The 26,890-nt window shown below is 40.9% G+C and overlaps 1 protein-coding gene across 2 annotated transcripts in view; it reads right to left on the reverse strand.

Annotated features, from left to right (window-relative positions):
• The window catches only part of PDE10A (phosphodiesterase 10A), a 341,777-nt gene that overhangs the window by 140,077 nt on the left and 174,810 nt on the right, over positions 1 to 26,890 (reverse strand). For both annotated transcript variants that reach the window (XM_043887946.1, XM_043887945.1), the window contains one exon: positions 3,706 to 3,834. In XM_043887946.1, the coding sequence (XP_043743881.1) occupies positions 3,706 to 3,834 (129 nt within the window). The remainder of the gene's footprint in view (positions 1 to 3,705; positions 3,835 to 26,890) is intronic.

Here is a 26,890-nt window from a genome sequence, read left to right on the forward strand (position 1 = left end):
GCTGTCTACTTCACAAGACCAAGTGTCCTGGTCCCCTCACAGGACCACTCTGGCTGGCTGTCAGACTAACTAGAACAAAGCAGAAACTTCTCAGTCATCTTCTATTTGAGGGACTGTGAATTCCTCAGAAACTTGATAAGTCCAGGACCTAAAAAGGGCTTCACACATAGTTTGCTGAGTAAATAGAAAGACAAGGTCTCTCAAGGGATTTAAAAACATATAAAAAAAACATATATTATACAACTCCTTTCTTCAAGAAGCTTTTAAATGACTCTGGGGGAGATAAAAAGAACATAAAATAGTTCTGGTGCCAGTCTAACATGACCACCAAGTGTAGTGAAAGGGTCAGAGTGGACCACTTGGAGGATGAGAATGTAACCTTCCCTGATATAATCATTTATTAAATAAAAACCACCCACAGTGGTGTTTACAGAATCACCTAGTATGCACCAAGAGCGCTGTTAGGTGAGAAAAATCAAAATAACCACAATACACTTGGTCTACACCCCCAACCTGCTCGTGGAGTCACTGCCCAGTAATTCCATCAAGACCTCGACACTGAACCTTCTGTGATCCCTCAGCCTCTCCAGGCACAGCTTCAAACCTACCAAATGAACCTGAGTTTAATCCCCATTAATTTAACCAGATGTAAAGGGTGAATGTACGCAAAGTGCCCTGAAAATTAGAGCTGCTCTGTGGTCATGATACTAATCCATTATAAATATGATCATAGTTTAAATAAAATGTGTCACGCAGTCTCTATTTTTTTAAGCACTTTGCCTTCTAAGCAGCAAGCAAACACTAGATAAATACTAAATGAGACAAAAACTAGCTTCTCTAATAGCGCAGAGTCAGCATTAAAAAAATAAACACAGGGGAGCAGTGCAAAAGCTGGCCAAAGGCAGGTATGATTCTATAATTTAAATAACCCTTTATTTGTTTAAAAGTCTGCATTTTCATATATCTTTCTCTACGCAGAATATGCCTTTACACAATTTTCTGTGTAAACAATTTCTTTACATGTGTACACAATGTACACACATAATGTGTACACAAATGTGTACACAAATTTCTTTACACAATGATCTAAGGCAGATCACTTCCATACGAGGCTGGTTTTCCAGTGTTTAAAAAAGTAAATATTTACTGAGCATTTACAATGTACAAGGTATTGTGCAAATTATTTATTACAGCACAGCTTTCCTTAACTTCATTTTCTTTTACTAAACTGACACAAAGTGAAGTAATTTGGGCAGGCTCGTCTCACTTTCCACAAACTGTTCTCCAAGATCCTTCTAGCTATCACACTTCCTGTTTCTGGGTTCACACATGGAAATGCAAACACTCCCTAAAAAATCCTCCCCACAAAAACTGTCTTCCTCAAGACATTTTCAATGAAAGGGGTTGGAAGCAGAATAAAGTCTAGTTGAGAAAAACAGAATTTTTTTTTAAAGTAATAAGAAGACAGTGAGGGAAAAGACACAGGATGTTTCAGAGAACCAGCACTACTTTAATCTGTAACCACATAAATGAAATCAAGATATCTAAGTGGCTTTCTACATCTCAAAGCAGATTGGGCAGTGCTTTCTCATGCCACTCACGCAAGCTCAGCACTACATCTTGCCTTTAAACAGTCTGCAGGGGCCAGGCTACAGAACCTCACTGAATATGAAGGGGGCGTAATCAGATACATTCTTGCGATGAACTCTCTGGAAAAGGAGGTAGAAAGGGTCTTACCAGGCCCCAGCCCCTGGCGGCAGAATTAAAGGTTCTTTTCACTGCGCTTTCACCGCCAACTGCCTGCGTCCTTGTTCACCACTGATGCGTCCTGCGTGCGGTCACTCCTTGGCCTGCTCCCGCCACTGGACGGTGAGCCCCAAGCGGACGTTTCATTCACATTCTCGGTGGCGGCAGCAGTCTAGCCCTGCACAGGGTCACTTTCAAAATCATCTTCCTATAAGAACAAGGTTTTCCTCCAGCATAACTGAGTACTGTTTCAATCACACATTGCTATTCTTAATAATCACTTAACTCCTGAGTATATGTATCAAGCACTTAAAAGGATTATTTGGTTAACTAGTACAGAGAACAGATTCGGGAGATATGAAGCGATGCATTCAAATATTTATAAAATTTAAAAGAAAACTATCCCTGTCACGCCAGAGTGAAAGTGAAAAGTCGCTCAGTTGTGTCCGAGTCTTTGCGACCCCATGGACTGTGTCCATGGAATTCTCCAGGCCAAAATACTGGAGTGGGTAGCTATTCCCTTCTCCAGGGGATCTTCCCAACCCAGGGATTGAACCCAGGACTCCCGCATTGCAGGCGGATTCTTTACCAGCTGAGCCACCACTAAAACAGTCTGCAATTCCTTTCATTTTCTAAGTATGCTCAATTTTGTATTTAACAGACATCATATATGTTTTTTAACTTTTTATTTTGTACTGGAGTATAATTGGTTAACAATGTCGACATCATGTAACTTGGCATCATGTTATCACCCATCATTATACAGCAAGTTGAAATTTGCATCTTGCCTTAAGCACAACTCAGTCACACTTAAAAGTTTCAAACATCTCAAACTATTTTCGAATGTGTAAGGTGTATAGTAAGTGAAATATGCCATGTCAAGCTTTATTCTTACTATCAGTGCTATGAACCTTTTGGAAAAAGTATGCCTGTCTCTGATATATGTATATTTCTCTCCCTTTCTCCTTTTTCCCCTCCCTTTCAATCCACACATACCTGCACACACATTCATACATACCTGTGGACATGTACTTTAAAGACCATTTTGTGCTTCAATATCCAAAGCTCTCTTTTTTAAAAAATTAACCTCTTTCTTCTTGTAAAAATTACGTCAGAAAGCTACAGAAACTTCCTCATGTAGAGTAAGGCAACGTGGCCTCAAGCACAGTGCTCAGCAGCATGGTTCTAACAGCGTGATATTTTACTAATGGTCATTTCTGGACTTAAGTGTAACATTTTTGTCACACTAAAAAACTTTCAGAAAAGCGGTACACACGTTTGCTTATATAAAAGCTCTCCATAAATTAAAATTATATACAAATTTTAATTTCTACTATAACAACAACATTCATAGAAATGAGGAGTCATAATCAGCCAAATATAAATTCATCTAAATCCAAAATTAAAACACTACAGTATCCAAAGTCAATATATTAACATAGATTCAACTCGGGGAAATTCATTTGACTTCACATGATTTTTTTTGAGTTCACCTTCCATTTTTCATAAATATAACCACATCCTAAGTTTATAAGTATAAGCAAAACATCTAATGCAACTCAGTTTTCCTACTGTGCACATATAAAAACTGTTTGAATAATTTATTTTGCAAAATGTAATAATGTAATAATATAAATATATTTGGAATTTTTTATAACCCATAATAATAATTACATAAAATCAAGTCTAATACTAACTTCCAGATTTTTCAATGTGGTCATATCTAAACAAATTTTCAATTTTTTGACAAAAGATCATTTTTTTTAAAGATCATTCTTTTGTATTTATTTCCTCTCATTCTAACTTATTTTTTATCTTTTTAAACGGAATACAATTTTTACAGAATTAATGTACTAATATTTGTCTCTTTACTTTTAGCATTTTTTGGTAAGTGACAAACACGTTTTTGTCACTATGAAATAGAAAAAAATCCAACACTCAATCTGAACGAGGTCTTACCTTCTGATTTCTTGTTTTTCCGCTTCAGCCATTTTTCTACAGTCTCTGCACTAACGCTTTCAGACACAAATTCATCTAATACCTGAGGGTGGAGAGAAAGATAGGCCTTCACTTTTTCATCTGTCAAATCTGTAAAAGAATTGAACAGAATAAAATTAACCAATGTGACATCTTTGTTTATATCAAAGATATGGAAAAATGACACATTATGCAGATAGATTTAGCACATAAATATTTTTAACAATATACATACATACAATGGACTATGATTCAACCATAAGTAGGAATGAAGTTCAGTTACAACATGGAGAAACCTTAAGAACAGTATGGCAAATAAAATCAGCTAGACACAAAGGGCAAATATTACATGATTCCACTTATGGGAAACCTCTGGACCGGGTAAAGTCATAGAGACAAAGCAAAGCAGTGGCTTCCAGGAGCTGAGGAAAAGGAGAATGAGGAGTTATTTGCTTTGAGGGTACAGAGTTTCTGGTTTGGGAAGCAGGCAGGCGTGATGGTTGCGCGCACTGTGAGTATCATTAACGCCACTGATTATATACCTGATACACTTAAAATGGCAAATTCTGTGTTATTTACGTTTCACCACTTTGAAAAAGTAGAAAAAAAAGCTAGAACTTCAGAAATTTTAAACTATAGATATTTCATCATGTCACACAGCTGTTTTCCAACAATAAATTTCAGTGTTATATTTGAATCAATGCTATATTCTAGTGTTGTGCGGTTAAGCCCTACAAAGTACTTCTACTTTCCGTAAGTAATTATCATACATTTAACACAACAAAAGTGAAAACTCTAGTAAGAGGATCAAACAGGAGAGTAAAGTACTAATAGATTTTGGGTGCTAAAAACATGTTTAATGAATAAGTTCTTATGTTTTACTGTTTATAACACAAATTCTCCTTTTTCTCAGGGCCACTAAATCCAGTGATACAACTGATGTTCAGTCCAAAATAATCTCAACATTTTTTCATTGATAGTCAATACATATAGCCCATTTCACAAAAATAATCTTCAAAGTCTAATAGTAACTGTTGAATAGACACCACATTTTCAAAGAACTTTCGCAGATCTCCACTTAAGAAATATAAAATCATACACTGTCAAACTTTTGCTTCAGGTTGGTATGCCACTTCACTAAAGCACTCAAAATCACAGGCTATCAGTAGTTACTACTCAGTGATTTTAATTATTTAAAATAATTATTCAGAGTACTACTGAATACTCTGTGAATTATTCAATAAATTACCATCCTTAGGGACGGTTAGGTGGGAAAGGCAATGGAAATTCGTACTATTAGATGCAGAAAGGAAAAAAGGAAGCACATGGTTGTGACTTCAGAGAACAGGCTGCATGCCTGCAGCACCAGGCAAGGCAGAGCTCCCATGAATCGATTAATTCTGCTGGGGACTAAAGCCACAGCCTCGGGATTCCACAACAGAATGGTATCACCGAGAAAGCAAATGATTTATTTCAATGAATTCAATTCAATTATTAGTTAAGCACTTGATTTAAATGATATAGATCTCATATATAATTACGTAGCTGAATTAGATTAATAAAGAAACAAGACCCAGTCCATGTTCGCCCTGCAAAGAGCCTCAGGGATGTAAAATCCAATTTGAGAAATTCTATAAGGTACTGAAAGACATGAGACTCATTAAAGTAAGAGAGTGCTCTCTTGACAAAGCAAGTTAGAGTCTCCAGATACAAAAGGCACAGAATACAAGTAAGCTGAGAGCTGATCTGACCTCAAGAAAACAAAGTAATGTTCACCCTCTGATTATGCCTACAATAGTGGAACAAGTTCAACATTTGATTCCTTCTTAAAGCTTCCTTGTATCACTTTTGTGACATAGTATGGTTCCTATCCTAACTCTATTTGCTCTTCACCTCAGCTTTCTCTACCATAATCTATGATGATGACAGCAAAATCTGAATCAAGAAACTTAGTATATTTTTGATCTCTAGTTTGGAAATTCTTCCATCACCTCAAGCTCCATCTTAACTCAAAGCTATGTGAGTCATCTCCTTCCCACTTATTCCCAAAGTGGGTTTAACTCTTTTCCCTGTTACTACTAGTCTCCATTCTTCCAGAAACCCAGGCTGAAAATGTAAAGTCTAATTGACTCACTGTCACCTCATTTCATCTTACTGCATATTATACGTACAAGTCCTATTTGCCAAATTACATATCAGATAAAGGAACTCTGAGATATACAAAGAATGCTTAAAACTCAACAAGAAAATAAAAAACAAATTATAAATGAGTCATAGAGCTGACACTTTGCCAAAAGAAGATATATAGACATGGCAAATAAGAATATGAAAAGATGATCATTTGTCACTAGTGAGTTAAACAAAAATCAGATTCCACTACCTAATAGAATGGTTACAATCCAAAAAAACTGACTAATACAAATAATACAGAAAGAAACTTCACCTCATTTACTACTTGGTTAGTTCATTGCCATGAGACAGGATGAATGCTTAATTTGTTCCCCTTACTGACCAATTTTTATTATGAGCTGGCTCAACAGCATTCTCCTGGAAGTGAAGAACTAAAAACTTTACTACTGTGAACCCATGCATGCGCGCTCAGTCATCAGTCGTGTCCGATCGACTCTTTGCGACGCCATGGACTGTAGCCGCCTCTGTCCATGGGATTTCCAGGCAAGAATACTGGAGGGGGTTGCCGTGCCCTCTTCCAGGGGATCTTCCCAAGCCAGGGATCGAACCCGTGTCTCTTGTGTCTCCTGCTTTGCAGGTGTATGCTTTGCCACTGAGCCACCAGGGAAGCCCAGATATCTCACTAGAAATGTACAGGCTACTGCATTCTCAAGTCACTTGGAATGTTCTTCTCTGATTACATCACTGACTCAATACACATTTAGGTTCACTTCAGATGTATCTGTAAACGTGTCTTTATGACAAACTGTTATTCTAAAAATGGGTATTTACATGCTGAAGAATTTTTTAATTCTGGAACCTTGCCACTTTAAGATTCATTAAAATTAGAAAGTCACCTTCAAATCAGAGGCTGAAGGACTATTGCTTTTCTCAGAGGGATACTTTTAAATTAATTACAAGTACTGAAGGATCTATTGTTAGAAATAGGAAAAAAAACCCACAATTTTTCAAGTATTAACTCTGCTATCTTAATTTGCAGATAAACTTTCTATTATATGCCTATATTCTTTTTGCAAAAGCAGTGAAAACCATATGGCAGGAGCCCAGCATCCTCCCACCACCCACCCCTGTTCCTGAGCTGTGGATCCTTAGTTTCCATTCCACAGTGCCCTTATCTTACCCTAACTCAGATCTTCTCTATCTTAAAAGGATTCTTTCCTGAGGGAAGGTGCCTTACCATCAAGTCTTCTCCTGCCCCATTATCCAACTCAATAGAGTTAGTTGAGTAGCTACTCTCAACTGGATAGAAGAAACCATATATTTCAAAATTCTGAAGTATACATTACTAATAATCTTTTCTCTGAGTCATCACAGTAATTGTCTCAATCTCGTATTTTCCCATATGCTTACTCCAGGTGTGAAGAATAAGTAAATAATTTTCAGCTTCTTAAAGTCTTCATTCAAATGTTAGATAGCTTTGGATTAAAAACAAACAACCAGGAAAAAAAAAAAAAAACTTCTCTTGCTACTAAACATTGCACTGCTGCCGCTAAGTCGCTTCAGCCGTGTCCGACTCTGTGCGACCCCATAGACGGCAGCCCACAGGCTCCGCAGTCCCTGGGATTCTCCAGGCAAGAACAGTGGAGTGGGCTGCCATCTCCTTCTCCAATGCGTGAAAGTGAAAAGTGAAAGTGAAGTCGCTTAGTCCGACTCTTCGCGACTCCATGGACTGCAGCCTACCAAGCTCCTCCGTCCATAGGGTTTTCCAGGCGAGAGTACTGGAGTGGGATGCCATTGCCTTCTCCAAACATTGCACTGTAATCGTTCAATTGTCAAAGAACAACCTGAGCTGAGAGGGGGCTGAAACGCATTACCATGAGGAGTCTGCAAAGGAGGACAAATGATTGGCTGAGAGAACACACAATTCTCGGTGGACATTAGGAACACTTAATCTGAACGATGTCAAGCAAAAACGGCAAAGAATTTTGCATTGGCTTCTTTTTTTTCTGTTTTCTTTTTTTTCCAGGTGACCAAACTAGAATCAACATTTTCGGAAGCCAAATTGTACTGCAACTTCGGGTAGAAATTTTTAGGGAAGAAAAAGCCCAGTGACTGGGTGTGGGGATTTGGGAGAGGGAACCCGGGGGACTCCCCGTCACAGTCTGAGAGGTCACCGCACTCTCACACTGCCCGGAGAGAGGGCCAGACAGTCTCCTGTCAACAGACACCTGATCTGCTCCAAAACACGATGCGTGGGCTTCCCCGGTGCTCCGGCGGCTGAGAGTGCAGCCGGCAGCTCACAGGACTCGGGTGGATCCGGGTCTGAGAAGACGCCGCGGCCGCAGAGCAACCGAGTCCGCGGGCCGCAACCACCCGGGCGCGCGCGGCGGGGCCCGCGCCCCAACCAGAGAGTCCGCGCCGCCGCTAGGATCGGCCACAGCCAAACAAAAGACCATTGAAAACATATGCTTTAAGAAGCAAACTTTCTAAGTGTCTGGGAACAACGTCTGTCAGGTTAAAAGAAAACACGGTAGCTCATGTCATGCTGAGCAGCGGTGGGCGGTCACATTGCTCAACGGCAGGGCTTTGCTAAAAGCTGTGCGTGCGTGTGTGTGTGTGTGTGTGTGTGTGTGTGTGTTCACACAAGTTGCAGGTGGTCATTCTCCTGGGCTGCACATACGTGCTCCTGTGCACAACCTTCTTTATTTAGCCAAAATCAAGCGCAGAGTAGCAGGGGAATGAGCTTAAAGCCGGGCAAACGTGCCCTCTGAATCCCGCTCTCAGCTTTGTACGCCTTCCTCCTCCTCAGTATCTCTCTGTCTCTGTCTCTCTCTCTCCGTCTCTACTCCAACCATGTCATCTCCTTCCTTAACAGAAGGATACAACAGCTAGAGCATCAGTTGGTCGCTGTCGGCCCCTCCCCACAACACTTCTCAGTATATGACTCCAGGTTATCGGGTGATGTGTATTATAAAAGTCGGCTTAAGACTCAACAATCAGCAAACTAAGATCATGGCATCTGGCCCATCACTTCATGGCAAATAGATGGGGAGACAATGGAAACAGTGGCAGATTTTACTTTTTTGGGCTCCAAAATCACTGCAGATGGTGACTGCAGCCATGAAATTAAAAGACACTTGCTTCTTGGAAGGAAAGTTATAACCTACCTAGACAGCATATGAAAGCAGAGATGTTATCTAGTCAAAGCTATGGTTTTTCCAGTGGTCATGTATGGATGTGAGTTGGACTATAAAGAAAGCTGAGCACGAAAGAATTGATGCTTCTGAACTGTGGTGTTTGAGAAGACTCTTGAGAGTCCCTTGGACTGCAAAGAGATCCAACCAGTCCATCCTAAAGGAGATCAGTCCTGGGTGTTCATTGGAAGGACTGATGCTGAAGCTGAAGCTCCAATACTTTGGCCACCTGATGGGAAGAACTGACTCATTTGAAAAGACCCTGATGCTGGGAAAGATTGAGGGCAGGAGGAGAAGGGGACGACAGAGGATGAGATGGTTGGATGGCATCACTGCCTCAATGGTCATGAGTTTGAGTAAACTCCAGGAGTTGGTGATGGACAGGGAGGCCTGGTGTGCTGCAGTCTATGGGGTTGCAAAGAGTCGGACATGACTGAGCGACTGAACTGAACTGAGGACTAATAATCCAGGGTGTCATGTGTCTGGCAGAGGGTAAACGCTCAGCGAACACGGGTGGAATAAATGAATCCTGGTCCTGAAACTATAAGAAAGGAAAACAATCACAGAGCAGCATGGACACAGAAAACAAGTGCTGTGGAAGCAATCATTAAGGCTGGAACAAAACTACAAGCCCACGAGCTCACCTCCTAAAGCCCAACTGCCTCTTGTTCTTGACACTTGCCCTGAGCTTATTATGCTTCAGTGGGATTGCAACTGACCACTGCTATCTCTCAAATCGGAACTACATGACACATTTCACTTCAGATTATAGACAGAGAAACCTGACTGCTAAAGCTTGGACTTTGACAAGAAGGCAGGAAGCAGTCTCTGGAGCAGAAACCACCTGGAACCACCGGTTAGACCTGAAAGTAAGTCTAATGTGAGACCCCATTTCCCCCCACGCTTCCTTCATTTCCTCAAACGTGCCCAGTCCTTTCCGATCCGCTGTCTCCTCTGGAGTCTGTCCTGACTCTTCTCCATGCTTCACCACTGGTCTCAGTGAGACATTTAGCTGATGGAAGAGCAATAGCCTCAGAGATCACTTCCCTGACCACACGCTCTACACTCACTCCGCTGCTCAACAATTCTCTCTCACGCCACGTCATCCATCCCAAGTTGAATTCTGTCTCCTTATTGTTCTCTTATTGGGCTCCAGCCTCCACGGGGAGACAACCAGCTCCACAAGGGCAGCAGCTGGCCTTTGTTACTCTCCACCATCCACAGAGCACGGTCCCTGGCTCCAAGCAGGACAGACTGGACACGCCCGCCTGAGACTGTTCTGAGGGCCTGCCTGCAGGCTTGGTCCTCGGCTGGCACCGGAGAACTTGGCTTGGAGCGTGTTGCCAGTGAGCTGCTAAGCCCGGACTGCTTGTGCAAACAGTGTGATTTATGCCAAACACCTGCTTTCATTCTGGAAGTCTGTATTCTGGACAGCCGCAGGCAGAGCGTGCCTATGTGAGGAGCCCCCAGCAAGAACGCTGGTGCTGAGTCTCTAGTGAGTCTCCCTAGTCAGCAGTATTGCACGCGCGTCGTCACAGCCGTTGCTGGGGGCGATCAGACGAGTCCCGTGTGACTCTCTGCGGGAGGACTGCTGCCAGATGCCCCGGGCTTCACCCTGCGCACCGCCCCCTTGGCTGGTTCGGCACTGCACCCTCTCCTGCCATAAGAAGTCCTGACCGTAAGCATGACTACGTGGCCCGGAGCCCCAGCAAATCACTGAGCTTAGGAGCAGTCTTGGGAATCCCCAGCACAGGGACCACCAACAGTAACGAACGAATCCATAGACATCGTTTGTCTTACGTTGACTTCTCAGATGTGCAGCCCTGTGGCTGCAAACTGTGACCAGTCCTGCGAGATCACCAAGGCACCCAGGTCGGAAAGCAAACGTCCCAGCGAGGGGCCCCACCTCTCAGCAGCCCACGCCCCCGACTCCTCCTCCCTGACACCAGATGAGATTCGTTCCTTTCTTTCACACTACTTTCATGTTTATTTCCCACTGAAACAGGTTAAATATACTGTTTTCTGAAAAACGAGAAATTTTTTTTTTCCAAACATGCTTTTCTAATTTAGACACCCTTCAATCCACCTCTAATGAAGCTCCAATTCTGTAAATAGATCTCTGTATATATGAACCCTTTAAATCAAAGTTCTTCCCCACAATGTACTGGTGTACAAGAGCTTATAAGCATAAGGATTCACAGAGCAGCTCCTTCTTCCATTTATCAAATAAGGGAAGGGGGCAGCGGACTCTAATGTTCATTTCCTTTGGGCTGCTTTATTTAAAGAGGCAGAGTCCCTTATACTCAATGCACAGAGGTTATCCCATTAGAGAGGTAATTGGTTTTCAGTATCATTAAAATTACCCTAAAATTTAGAGAGGTAATTGGTTTTCAGTATCATTAAAATGACCTTAAAATTATAACAAAAATGAACAGATGAGATGGTTTTTTTGATTTCTGTCAAGTCCCATAGCGAATGATACCATTCTTTTTAACCAAAGAGGAAAAACAGGGAGTAGAGTGAAAACAAATGCCATGTCATTTTTCACAGAAAACCGTAAAATTCACGGGACCCATTCCCAACGAGCCCAAGCAAAGTTGAGAGAGAACAATAGAGCTGGAGACATCACAATCCCTGATTTCAAATGTTATTACAAAGCTACAGTAATAAAAACAGTATGGTGCTGACGTAAAAGGCTTCCCGGGAGCTCAGCAGTAAAGTATCCACCAGCAATGCAGGAGATGCAGGTTTGACCCCTGGGTCAGGAAGATCCTCTGGAGAAGGAAATGGCAACCCCTTCTAGTATTCTTGCCTGGAAAATCCCATGAACAGAGCAGCCTGGGGGTCTACAGTCCACAGTGTTGCAAAGAGTCAGACATGACTGAACACTCACTCACTGACAAATAGATTAACAGACCAATGAGACAGAATCAAGAGCCCAGATATGAACCTTCAAATACAGAGTCAACTAGTATCTGATGAGAGAGTCAAGGGGAGAGTCAAGAAAGACTCAGTGGGGAAAGACAGTCTCTTAGATAAACAATTTTGGGAAAGCTGGATGACCACATGCATGAGAACTGAAGGGGACCCCTATCTCACACCACTCATGAATTAACTCAAGATTGGAGTTAAGACTTAAACAGGAGATGGGAAAGAATAAAACTCCTAGGTAAAAGCTCCTTGATGTGATGTCGGCAAAGTTGTTCTGGATGACCCAAGCGACAAGAGCAAAAATAAAAAAGGGGGACTGAACCCAACTAGGAAGCTTCTGCACATTGGAAACAATCAGCCAAACAAAAAGGCAACCTACAGAATTGGAGAAAAACATCCATCTGATAAATGGTTGATATCTACAACATATGAGGAATTCATCCACCTCAGTGGCAAAAAAAATCCAATTGCAAAATGAGCATAGGACTTGAATAGACATTTTTCCAAAGCAGACATACAAAGGATGAATAGATGAGTATATACAAAGGCATCAAACATCACTAATAATCAGGTAAATGAAAATGAAATCTACAGTGAGGCTTCACCTCACACCTGTTAGTTTGGCTGTCATCAAAATGACAAGCGGGAACGTGATTATACTTGTGCACTGTTGGTGGGAATACAAATTGGTACAGCCAGCAAGGAAAACAGTATGAAGGTTCTGCAAAAGTTAAAAACAGAACTCGTACGATCCCGCAGTCGTACTCCTGGGTGTACATCTGACGGAGATAAAATCGCTGTCTTTAAGAGACGTATCTGGGGCACTCCCTGGCAGTCCAGGGGTTAGGACACCCCCTTCTATCCAGGGGCACAGGGTGGATCTCAGGTCAGGGAACTAATATCCTGAAAGCCACAGGGTATTGAAATAAAAAGAAGAAGAGGAGAGATATCTGTACTGCCTTTTTTCACACAGATTCATTAGAACAATTTTTCTTTTTATTTTTAATTGCAGGATAATCGCTTTGCAATGTTGTATTGATTTCTACCATACGACAGTGTGAATCAGCTGCAAGTATACACGTGTCCCCCCCGCTTTTGAGCCTATCTCCCAACCCACCCTATCCCACACCTCTAAGCCGTCACAGGGCACCAGCTGAATTTCCTATGTTATACAGCGACTTCCTGCCAGCTGCCTGTCTCACATATGGTGATGTATATGTTTCAAGGACATTCTCTGAATCCATCTCACTCCCTTCTTCCCCCTCTGTGTCCACGAGGCTATGCTCTATGTGTGTCTCTATTCCTCCCCTGCAAACAGGTTCGTCAGTACCACTTTTCTAGATTCCATGTGTATGCATTGCTGCTGCTGCCGCTGCTAAGTCACGTCATTCATGTCCGACTCTGTGCGACCCCATAGACGGCAGCCCGCCAGGCTCCCCCGTCCCTGGGACTCCCCAGGCAAGAACACTGGAGTGGGTTGCCATTTCCTTCTCCAATGCATGACAGTGAAAAGTGAAAGTGAAGCCGCTCAGTCGTGTCCGACTCTTCGAGACCCCATGGACTGCAGCCTACCAGGCTCCTCCGTCCATGGGATTCTCCAGGCAAGAGGACTGGAGTGGGGTGCCATTGCCTCTCTGATGTATGCATTAATGCATGATATTTGCTTCCTCTTTCTTTCTTTCTTATTTCACTGTATAATAAGCTCTAGGTTCATCCATACCTCACTAGAACTGACTCAAATCCATTTCTTTTATGGCTGAGTAGTATTTCGTGACATATATGTGCCACGACTTCTTTAACCACTCATCTGTCGATGGGCACCTAGGCTATCTATATATCCTGACTGCTGTGAGCAACGCAACAGTGAGCACTGGAGCGCTTGTGTCGTTGTGAATTACGGTTTCCTCAAGGGATGTGTCCACAACAGGATGGCCGGGCCAAACAAACTTATTCCTAGTTCATCGTCTTCTCTGCAGCACTATTCATAACTACCAAATCACGGAAACAACCTTAGGGTTCATCTCAGACGAATGGATAAAAAAATCACACACACTCGCACACACACACACACACAGTGGAATATGATTGAGCCTTAGAAAGGAAAGACAGCCTGCCCTTGTGACAACGTGGATGGAATTTGAAGGCATTATGCTGCATTAAATAAGTGAGACAGAGAAAGACTAATACTATATGATTTCATTTGTATATGGAATCTAAATAAATCAGACTCAAAGAGAAAGTACTGGTGGTTGCCAGGGGCTTGTGGCTGGGGGATATGGGAGATGTTGGTCAATGGTTGTGTGTGTGTTAGTCACTCATTCGTGTCGGACTCTTTGCAACCCCATGGACTAGAGCCTGCCAGGCTCTTCTTTCCATGGGATTCTCCAGGCAAGAATACTGGAGTGGGTCGCTAGTCTCTGCTCCAGGGGATCTTCCTGACCTGGGGATTGAACCTGGGTCTCCAGCACTGCAGGCAGATTCTTTACCATCTGAGCCACCAGGGAAGCCCTTTGGTCTATGGCTACAAACTTCCAACTGTAAGATGAAATAGTGAATAAATCCTGGGGACCTATTATACAGTGTTGTGACTGTAATTAACAGTACTGTACTATATACTTAAAAGTTGTTGAGAGTAGATCTTAAAAGTTATCAACACACACACACACAAAGGTAATTAAGTGAGGGGATGGAGGTGTTAACTAACCTGATTGTGGTCATATTTTCTCAACATATAAGTATCTGAAGTCATCATGTTATATACTTTAAGGATACATATACATCTATAATACTTACATAAAGCTGAGGAAAGTTTTAAATGTCTTATAATAATTATTCTTGCATTCTAATTATCTATTTGTATAACCTAAATAATTTCTTCCACCCAAGTACATTCTTACTGAAAGAAGATTCGCCTATGACCTAAAAAGGAGCCATTTAATGAAACCTAATTGAATATACCACTAGGATTTTGACCTACATAACTGATTACTCATTCCAAGTGAATTCACAGCCTGGGGAGGGTGACTTGGCTGCAAGGAAGACATTGTTTCCATCGTTTGCAATTTGCATTTATCAGAAGGCAAATCCCACACTGTTGTATTTCTAAACCAAAGTGAAATTACATGTTTTCCCTTAGCCGAGGGTTATCTATAAGATTTTCTTTTTTTTTTTTTCCCATTTATTTTTATTAGTTGGAGGCTAATTACTCTACAATATTGTAGTGGGTTTTGTCATACATTGACATGAATCAGCCATGGATTTACATGTATTCCCCATCCCGATACCCCCTCCCACCTCCCTCTCCACCCGATCCCTCTCGGTCTTTCCAGTGCACCAGCCCCGAGCACTTCTCTCATGCATCCAGCTTGGGCTGGTGATCTGTTTCACCATAGATAATATACATGTTTCAATGCTATTCTCTGGAAACATCCCACCCTCACCTTCTCCCGCAGAGTCCAAAAGTCTGTTCTGTACATCTGTGTCTCTTTTTCTGTTTTGCATATAGGGTTATCGTTACCATCTTTCTAAATTCCATATATATGTGTTAGTATACTGTAATGGTCTTTATCTTTCTGGCTTACTTCACTCTGTATAATGGGCTCCAGTTTCATCCATCTCATTAGAACTGATTCAAATGAATTCTTCTTAAAGGCTGAGTAATAGTCCATGGTGTATATGTACCACAGCTTCCTTATCCATTCGTCTGCTGATGGGCATCTAGGTTGCTTCCATGTCCTGGCTATTATAAACAGTGCTGCGATGAACATTGGGGTACACGTGTCTCTTTCAGATCTGGTTTCCTCGGTGTGTATGCCCAGAAGTGGGATTGTTGGGTCATATGGCAGTTCTATTGCCAGTTTTTTAAGAAATCTCCACACTGTTTTCCATAGCGGCTGTACTAGTTTGCATTCCCACCAACAGTGTAAGAGGGTTCCCTTTTCTCCACACCCTCTCCAGCATTTATTTCTTGTAGACTTTTGGATAGCAGCCATCCTGACTGGCGTGTAATGGTACCTCATTGTGGTTTTGATTTGCATTTCTCTGATAATGAGTGATGTTGAGCATCTTTTCATGTGTTTGTTAGCCATCTGTATGTCTTCTTTGGAGAAATGTCTGTTTAGTTCTTTGGCCCATTTTTTGATTGGGTCATTTTATAAGGTTTTCTTGAATTGAGAAAGTCAAATGTTTACTAAGTTGCTCAAAGTGATAAGATAAAGATGAAAACAATGATTTTGGAGTAGAATTACACAAGTAAGCTTCACAATGCAAACCTTTGCCCTACTCATGACTCAGAAAAAAAGACCACCAAAGTGAAGCCTAACTTGGAAGCAGACCCTCAGCCACAGGCTATGCAGTGTAGAGAGTTTAAGACTCTCACCTCTTTAACTCAAGTTCAGCTATAAATTCAGAGTAACGTGGTGGGACATCTTGGTCCTCCAGGTTTTGAGTCACCATAAGCTCAAGCACAGGCTTATATTCCTTAAGGAAGTCACTACAACTCTTAGGCCTCACTGTCCTCACTAACAAAGATGGTGGCAATAACGCCTCTTCCTACTCCACGGGAATACAACACGTGGAAAAATCTGCACATACAGTATGTTACTAATGGAAAATTATTTAGTGACATCCACCGTCATCAAAACAGTGGGCACCTTTACATCAAGAAACATTATGAGATTTAAGATTTTTACATATGTCTAATTATGCTGTTTAAATGTAATTCAACTTCACACAACCTGTATTTACCTATATTTAAGGAACATTTCATCTAGGTGTGTTTTAAAATAGTAACACATTTTACACCTACCCATGAGTTCTTTTAAATTGATAAAATGTCTAGCTACCACCATGTTAACTAGAATGTGTTTTTGAACACTGACCTCAAAGGAACCAAACAGGTCTAATCTGAGAGCATCCAGGCAGGATCACGTAAGAATGGCTAACAGAGGCTGGACTGCGCCGATTAACCAGTGGAGAGTCAGAGAACAGGGAGGCCATGGGCAAGTATGCAGGAGACGGGACAGGGTGCAGAGGGTAAAAAGTCAGCTGAAGACACATCTGTGCGTGAGCTGAGAGCTGGCTTGAAGGAAGTGCTCGATGAAGCAGAGGATGGGCGAAAAAAATAGCAAAGGAGTAAGCAGCCTAGAGAGAAAAACAGAAGTAACCCAAGAGAGTTCGCTGCCTTGGCCTTGAAGACAGCTCCGAGGGGCACAGCTCTGCCTCTGAATGACGGTGACACAGCTCACACGGCCCCGGACCTGGGGAAGCTGGTCTGGACTGAAGGCGCAAGGCGGGAGCGGCCATGACGTGGGGAGTGGCAGGGAGAATCAGCACGTCCTTAGTATGGCCCCCAGGGCATTAGCAGCACTAACCAAAGGACCAAGATCAAATCCTGTCACCTGGAAGGGAAAGCGGCTTCTCAAATGTTGGGCAAGAGAAAAACCTAATACTAAATAAACACATTCAGCTCTTTCCCACAACACATACGACGACTCTGGACAAACACTTTAGCTGCCAAAGGGCAAGTAAAACCCCCACATTTAAAGCAACAATAACAAGAAAAAAACAAAATTTACCACTATATACTGAGATTTTCAGTAAAGTATTTGATTAAAAATGTTATAAAACAATAATAAATGCTCCCACAGAAATAGACCTTATAGTAATAGTAGTATACAATGTTTTAAAAAAAACTTTTTAAATATATGGAAAGGAATGAAAATAGATTTCTTGTGATGTGATTTAATCTGAGGTAATAAAAAAGAATAAAGGAGAAAAGAGAAATACAAAAAAGAGACTGATATAAGAAATATACAGGTAGACTTTTAATTAATAACTTCACTGTTCACTCTTTTAAAATGGGGATTTATATAAGACTAGCAGAGTAACAACTGCAATTTCCTATGGTCACTTAAAACCCTGGTGAAATACATTTTTAAGGATTCACATCAGCACTTTCATTTATCTCAGTTTAAAACAATCATGTTATAAAAGTGAAAGTATACAGAAGCCCACCTCTTAGGGATTTCTAGAAACCATACCTTTCTACTTGTCAAAGGAGATTTTTTTCAAATCAAGTATTCACCTACATATTTGAAACAAAACATCCAAGAATATAAAATCTTTCTTAAAATAACTTAAAGACATACTTTTCCTTCCTTTCCTAAAAAACTTAAGCTTCTTAATTTTTTTAATAACAACTCGACCCAGAAATGGTACTTTCTACATGTTCTCTATAAAGTAAATCACTATTTATACACCTCTATCCAGTGTAACTCATTTAAAAATATTATTAAAGTCTTACTGTGTCAGGCATTTTATTGTGTTTTAGGGTGAATCTGGAAATTCAAAAACAAGTAGGAAGACGCTTAGGCAGACAGATAACCATGCTTCATGGTTGAGGCGGTCCATTAACTGAACACAGAGTTTGGCTCACATGAATTCTAAACACTGAGATTCATTTATTCACTCAATAAATGTTTATTGAGTGACTATAATGATCCAGGCATATCTATGTGGTTGGTACACACAATAAACAAACAATATCCTTAACCTTATGGAGTTTTAAAATTCTTTTTAATGTCGGGTAAACGTCAGCCAACAGAAACTAGTAACATTTAAAAAACAGTGAAGCAGTAGGATATGTCAAAGGTGACTCCACTATTTCTGGCTTAGGTAATGGACACTCATATGAAATACAGAAGTTAGTGAAAGATTTGTGGAAAAGAAAATGGTTTCGGGTCTGCTAAACTGCAGCTGCCTATCAGAGTACTTACATGATGATTTCCAGGAAAAAGCAGGAAATATCAATCTGAAGCTCAGAAGAAGGAAGTTCTGTAGAAGCTAAGAGGTGGACACTTGGAAGTCATTCATACTGCTAACAGATTTACAAATGGACAAGAGCTTCCAGGAATACTGCATTTCATCAGAAATGCTTATTCCCATGCCTATACTATTTTTTAAATCATGGAAGGAAACTGTATTATACACTGTCTCATTAGAAAGACGGAGTCATTCTAGAAAAAGGTAAAACATGTATGTATAGGTTTCTGTCAACTGGACTACATGTTAATTACTTGGATCAACCCTTCTTTATATCAAGATTCAAAATCAGAAACATAGTCACTTAAGTGACAGGCATAACTTGAACATGCCCCCAAGACTTTTCTCTGGTGTACACACCCTGCATAATTTGCACAGTGAACACAATGGATTTTTATGCTCATGATTAAGTTATGTTACTTAGTTCAGTTCAGTTCAGTCACTTAGTCGAGTCCAACTCTTTCCAACCCCATGGACTTCCCTGTCTATCACCAACTCCTGGAGTTTACTCAAAGTCATGTCCATTGAGTCGGTGATGCCACCCAACCATCTCATCCTCTGTCGTCCCCTTCTCCTCCCACCTTCAATCATTCCCAGCATCTTTTCAAATGAGACAGTTCTTCGCAACAGGTGGCCAAAGTATTGGAGCTTCAGCTTCAGCATCAGTCCTTTCAATGAATGTTCATGACTGATTTCCTTTAGGATGGACTGGTTGGATCTCCTTGCAGTCCAAGGGACTCTCAAGAGTCTTCTCCAACACCACAGTACAAAAGCATCAATTCTTCAGTGCTCAGCTTTCCTTATAGTCCAACTCTCACATTCATACATGACCACTGGAAAAACCACAGGTTTGACTAGATGGACCTTTGTTCACAAAGTAATGTCTCTGCTTTTTAATATGTGGTCTAGGTTGGTCATAACTTTTCTTCCAAGGAGCAAGGGTTTTTAAATTTCATGGTTGAAGTCACCATCTGCAGTGATTTTGTAGCCCAAGTAAATAAAGTCTGTCACTGTTTCCATTGTTTTCCCATCTATTTGCCATAAAGTAATGGGACCAGATGCCATGATCTTAGTTTTCTGAATGTTGAGCTTTATGCCAACTTTTTCACTCTCCTCTTTCACCAAGAGGCTCTTTAGTTCTTCATTTTCTGCCATAAGAGTAGTGTCATCTGCATATCTGAGACTATTGATATTTCTCCCGGCAGTCTTGATTCCAGCTTGTACTTCATCCAGTCCAACATTTCTCATGATGTACTCTGCATTTAAGTTAAACAAGCAGGGTGACAATACACAGCCTTGACTCACTCCTTTCTGTATTTGGAACCAGTCTGTTGTTCCATGTTTAGTTCTAACTATTGCTTCTTGACCTGCATACAGATTTCTTAGGAGGCAGGTCAGGTGGTCTGGTATTCCCATCTCTTGAAGAATTTTCCACAGTTTATTGTGATCCACACAAAGGCTTTGGCATAGTCAATAAAGCAGAAGTAGATGTTTTTCTGAAACTCTCTCACTTTTTTTGATGATCCAATGGATGTTGGCAATTTGATCTCTGGTTCCTCTGCCTTTTTAAAATCCAGCTTGAACATCTGGAAGTTCACAGTTCATGTACTGTTGAAGCCTGGCTTGGAGAATTTTGAGCATTACTTTGCTAGTGTGTGAGCTGACTGCAAATTGTGTGGTAGTTTGAACATTCTTTGGCATTGCCTTTTCTTTGGGATTGGAATGAAAACTGACCTTTTCCAGTCCTGTGGCCACTGCTGAGTTTTCCAAATTTGCTGGCACATTGAGTGCAGCACTTTCACAGCATCATCTTTTAGGATTTGAAATAGCTCAACTGGAATTCCATCACCTCCACTAGTTTTGTTCGTAGTGATGCTTCCTAAGGCCCATTTGACTTTGCATTCCAGTATGTCTGGCTCTAGGTGAGTGATCACACCATCATGACTATCTGAGTGGTAAAGATCTTCTTTTGTGTAGTTCTTCTGGGTATTCTTGCCACCTCATCCTAATATCTTCTGCTTCTGTTAGGTCCATACCATTTCTGTCCTTTATTGAGCCCTCTTTGCATGAAATGTTCCCTTGGTATCTCTAATTTTCTTGAAGAGATCTCTAGTCTTTCCCATCCTATTGTTTTCCTCTATTTCTTTGCATTGATCACTGAGGAAGGTTTTCTTATCTGCTTGTGGTTCTTTGGAACTCTGCTTTCAAATGTTACATTGTAGATTGACCTTAAAATAGGACAAGTACCCAGTTGAGTCTGACCTAATGACATGAACCTTTGAAGAGCAAATAATTTTCTCTGCTGGTGGCAGAAGAGGAAGTCCAAGATTCAAAGACAAGAAAGACCCAACTCAACTGCTGGCTTGAAGATGGAGAGCCACATGTGCAGGAATGAGTCAAACTCTGGGGGCTGAGCTGACAACCAGCGAGGGAATGGGTGCCTCCGTCCCACCACCAAAGGGAGCTGAATTCTGCCAATGATGAGGCTGAGTTTGGAAGCTGAACTCTCCCCAGAACTCTCCCCTGAGAACTCAGCATGGTGAACACCTTAATTTTAGCCTGGTGACACCCTGAGCCAAAAAAAAAAAAAACAAAAACGAGTCATCCAACACCAGACTAATGGTCCACAGCACTGTGAGCCAGTAAACGGGCATCATTTTAAATCATTAAATTTGAGGCAATTTGTTATGCAAAAATAGTAAATTCACCTTCAAAGGTTGGATTATTTTTCACATTAATCTCCTTAAAAGTAGAGGAGTATAGTGAAGCCGCTCAGTCATGTCCAACTCTTTGCCACCCCATGGACTGTAATCCACCAGCCTCCTCCGTCCATGGGATTTTCCAGGCAAGAGTACTGGAGTGGGTTGCCATTTGCTTCTCCAGGGGATCTTCCTGACCCAGGGATCGAACCCTGGTCTCCCGCATTGCCGGCAGACACTTTACCATCTGAGCCACCAGGGAAGCCCAGAGAAGTATAAGAGTTCCCAAATTATGTGACCCATAACCAGCTTAACAAAAAGCATCCCTGTCAACTATTGTTAAAGTTGTAATTTTTTGTTTGTTTAACAGAAGTATAAACTCAGAAAAGTATATCACTACTTTCCCAAGCTCATATTAACTCCAAAAGACACTAACAGTTCTGGGGAATATGTGCATGCTTCTGAGGAAACACACCATCTGGTAGTGGGACATTCCTGAGAGGCCACAGTTGGTGAAAGCTTGGATCCATTTTCCTAGCTACTGTAACTCTCCCAGAAGATCATTGCAGGCATCCAACCCAGGATTCCCTGAAGAGCCAACACAGAAGGCCCTATTAGCCATTCAGTTACACCGCACCACAATCAGGAAGACGCGTTCCAAAAGCAGTAGCATAAAGGGGATGTATTAGTCAGCTCGGGCTGTTATAACAAAGTATCAACACCATAGACTGGGCACCTGAAGTAACTAGATTTTACTTGCCCACAGCTCTGGAGACTGGGCAACCCAAGGTCAAGGTCCTCTCAGGGTTTGGTTCCTGGAGAGGCCTCCCTTCCAGCTGTCCCCACACGCCGGAGAGAGAACGCTAGTTCCCTGGCATCCCCTCTCACAGGACGCCAATCCCATGGGATTAGGAGCCCACTCTATAATCTCATGTAACCTTAACTACGTCCTTACTCCAAATACAGTCACATTCACGATTAGTGTTTCAACATATGGATTTTTGGGAAACAAAATTCAGTCCACAGCAGCAGAGAGTCCCAATCCAAATATCTTAAATCCCTTCACTTGGTAGGATAATATTATCCAAAAAGTATTTTAAATTTACTCGAATTTTAATATAACAATGAATATAAAAAATTGGGCCAATATCATAAGTTTAACTCTGAAAGAGTTATTTATCTAAATACCTAATTGAGTGAGGATAAGTGGTTACAAAGCTCAATTAGCAGATACAGCGGGTATGTAGGGAAGCGCCTGAGGGAGGAAGAGCCTGTGAACCATTAGACAGTCAGCAACATTGCTGGGAAAAAAGCTCATGGCTTCACTAGCGAATTATCTAAAATATTTAAGAAGAAAATAATACCAATCCCATACAAAGTCAAGAGGGAAGATTTACCAGCCATGTTATGAGACATTTTACCCCGATGCCAGACAGAAACATGCCTCATGAGCGTAGAGCAAAAATCCTTAATGGAATATTAGCAAATTACATCCAACAGCATGCTAAAGGTAATATGCATCACAATCAACAGGGCCTTATCCTAGGAATGTAAGGTTTGTATAACATCTAAAAACAAATTAACATAATACACCAAGTAAATGAAGTACAAAAAAACCCACAATTACCTAAATTGATACAGGTAAAATTATATGACAAAATACAACCACCACTCATGATATAAACTCTCAATGATGTAGAAACAGAAGGAAACTTCCTCAACCAGATAAAAGGCATCTATAAAAAAATCGACACCAAAAAACCCATAGTTCATGGTGAAAAACTGAATTCTTTTCTAAGACACAGAACAAGACAAAGATGTCTGCTCTCACCACTTTTGTTCAAAGTTGTAATGAAGGTTCTAGTCCATATAATAATGCAGGACAAATAAAAATGCAATAACACAAGAAAAAAAGTAAAAGCAAACAGATTAGACAGAAAGATGTAAAGCTGTCTTTATTCACAAACATACATAACCTTGTAGGCAAAAAATCCTAAAGAACCTACACAAAACTACCAGAACAAATAAGTACAGGATACAAATAAATGATATATGATGTACATATGGATTAGAAGACCCAGTACAATTAAGGCACTTATTCTCTCCAAACTGATTTATAGCTTTTTCATAAGAAATCACTAAACTAATACAAAAATTTATACGCACTCAAGACCTAGAGTCTTGAGAACAGTCTTGAGAGTCTTGAGAACACACATCAAGAACAATCTTGAAAATGAAAAAAGAGAAGACTTACGCATCTGAGTTTGACACTGACAATAAAGCAGTGTATCTTACAAGCAAATAAATTAATTAGTACACTCATGTTATGACATTCTACCTAAAATTGTTTAATCCATGCGTTTCCAAAATAAGACTTTTCCAAAACATTATCCTTAACGGTTTCCTTCATCTCTGTATGTGAAACGCCATTCTATTACTTCTCAGGCCCAAATCTCTCTAGTCAGCCTAAACTCCCCCTCAGTCACTAAGGGTCAGTCAGTCAGAGTCAGTTCAGTCGCTCAGTCGCGTCCGAATGTTTGCGACCCCATGTATCGCAGCACTCCAGGCCTCCCTGTCCATCACCAACTCCCGGAGTTTACCCAAACCCATGTCCATCGAGTCGGTGATGCCATCCAGCCATCTCATCCTCTGTCGTCCCCTTCTCCTCCTGCCCTCAATCCCTCCCAGCATCAGGGTCTTTTCCAATGAGTCAACTCTTGGCATGAGGTGGCCAAAGTATTGGAGTTTCAGCTTCAGCATCAGTCCTTCCAGTGAACACCCAGGACTGATCTCCTTTAGGGTGGTGCAGTCAGCCCTAAGCCTGGAGTCCACCCACTCGGTACCTTTACTCCTATCGTCCAGGCTCTAGACACAGCCTGCGGCGCCTGCACATCCCAGCAGATGGTCCATGAGTGACTCCCCGCTGCTACCCCTGCCTGCCTTCATTCTAGTCTACACAGCAACAGACGGATGCTGCGAAAATGTGAGTCAGACACGCCCCCATCACTGGGCTCAAACGCCTTCCCGAATCATCAGAGGAGTGGCCCTTCCCCAGATAACCCCCTGGCCCCTCACTTGTCTAGTTTCCACCTTGCCCACGTCACTCGGGGTGTGTGGTCACACACACCGGGGATGCTGCCTCATCAGCGGCATGCTGCTGGCCCCGCCTGGGAAGCCCTTAACCCAGCCGCTCCAAGGGGCCACTCCCTCATTTCCCTCAGATTTTAATCCACACGTGTTCATATTCTCAGGGAGGTCGCCCTGGCACCTTTGCTGAAATTGCCAATTCTGCCACTCAAAATACACACACAACAAGTCTCTTCTCTACTTCATTTCTTCCTTTGGTGCCAATAGTCAATATACCAGTTTTCTTTTCTTCACTACTTTATTCTTAGCCTAGAATAGTGCCTGACATATAATAAATACCCAAGAGATTACCTGTTGAAAGATGAGTGTTTGTCTTTCAACAACTCCTAATTAAAAAAAAATAATAATAAGCTGACTTTTAAATAAGTAAGTAGATAGTTCAAAACAGGCCTTGGTTTAAAATCACACAAGACTCTGGAATTTGGATAGACGACTCTGAAAGAAAACATCTGAAAAAGGAAATAACAAAAGCATACCACTTATTGCTGTCAAAGAGAAGCGCTGCATTTTTTTTCAGACATAATAAATTGTTTCCGGCATTTCAGACGTAAATCTCTGTGAATTATGACACAAACCTTTATGTACAAATTGAAATAACTGCATTTGCTGCAGACTGTCAAAAATCCATTTAACTTATTTTATTCATAAGAGAATACATATTTTTACATAATCTAAAGAACTATGGAGTCACAGAATTTTAGCACTATATTTTTATAATTGCCAAATTATAACCGTTATTTGCCAAATTTTATAAATAATGAAGCATTTTTAAAGTCACTGAATTCTTATTTGAGAAATAAATTTGACCTCCAAACAATGAATATTTCTGGCAATAAATATGAAATCTTACAAAGTTGACAAGTTTCTCTTTGACAAATTAGAGAAATGCATTTGGAGAAAAGAAATACTAAAAATACACTTAATCTTGCTGTACAATATGGTCTTTATAGTATGTCTTAAAATAGGGTGACAGAGAAAAAGGTTTACATCCTTCATGGAAGGAGAAATCACAAGTATTCTTTCAGGAAGTTAAAAGAAAAAAAAAAACTGTAAGAAATATAAGTTCTCTGAATTTGTCTTCCAGAAGGCTCATTTTTTAAAAACATAAAAGATATCATATATCAAAGGAGTCACCTAAGGCTTCAATTTTGAAAAGATTATTTCTTTATCCTATGTCTTTGTTGCTCAATAAGACTTTATCTAAACACAAACTTTTGAGCCTGTATCTTACAAACACGAGCGACACCATGCTCCTCTGCTCTGCTCCGTAGGACACGCGTATATTTCAATACCTTCCCCGTTTGCAAGAACAGAGCAAGCAGCCTGCGAGCTCTAACACTGTATCTGCAAATTCAGTACAAAATCAAAACAAAAATCAGTAGGTCCCTTTAGGGCAATTAAGGTCAAAATGCCTGACTTGCCCAGTGCTGAGCTTTTAATACCTATGAATATTAAGATCTTAATTCCTCTAAAACATTACGCTGACCATGATAAAGGAAATTAGGCCAATAATCGCCAACATGAACGCATAAAAGATGAATCGTATTAACTTCAATTCTATTTGTAAGCCCAGAGAGTCCCTCCCCCAACATACAAAGTTTTATGAAGCATTAAAATTAGTTTTCATGAATCATGTACAAAGTCATTTTTGTTACATTTTAGAGTCACTGTGTTTTGTTTCAAAACCCCATTATAAATTTAAATGATTTAAAGATTATAATGAAATTTAATAATATCAAATTAAAAGATTTCCAAAATGAAAATCTATTTCCTAGTGAAATCGCACTTAAAATACAATGAACCAACAGTGACATGATCTCCCTCTTTAAGACTGTCAGGAAAAGCGACTGTTCTCTCTCAAAGCTGTTCCTTGCCCATAGAAATGTCAGCAGTCATTATTTTACTACATGCACTATCAGCTCAGTTCAGTCGCTCAGTCGTGTCCAACTCTTTGCAACCCCATAGACTGCAGCACGCCAGGCCTCCTTGTCCATCACCAGTCCCGGAGCTTGCTCAAACTCATGTCCATCAAGTCAGTGATGCCATCCAACCATCTCAACCTCTGCCGTCCCCTTCTCCTCCTGCCTCTGATCTTTCCCAGCATCAGAGTCATGCACTATAGCTGCTCCTTATTTAATAATAAAAACAATTACAAAGCTTAAAATATTTCAAAAGATAGAAATCAAATGTATATTTACATTAAAATGTAAGGTGTAGTATCAGGAAGAAATAAAATATAGTCAG

Source organism: Cervus elaphus, chromosome 26, assembly GCF_910594005.1.
Source record: "Cervus elaphus chromosome 26, mCerEla1.1, whole genome shotgun sequence".
NCBI lineage: Eukaryota > Metazoa > Chordata > Mammalia > Artiodactyla > Cervidae > Cervus > Cervus elaphus.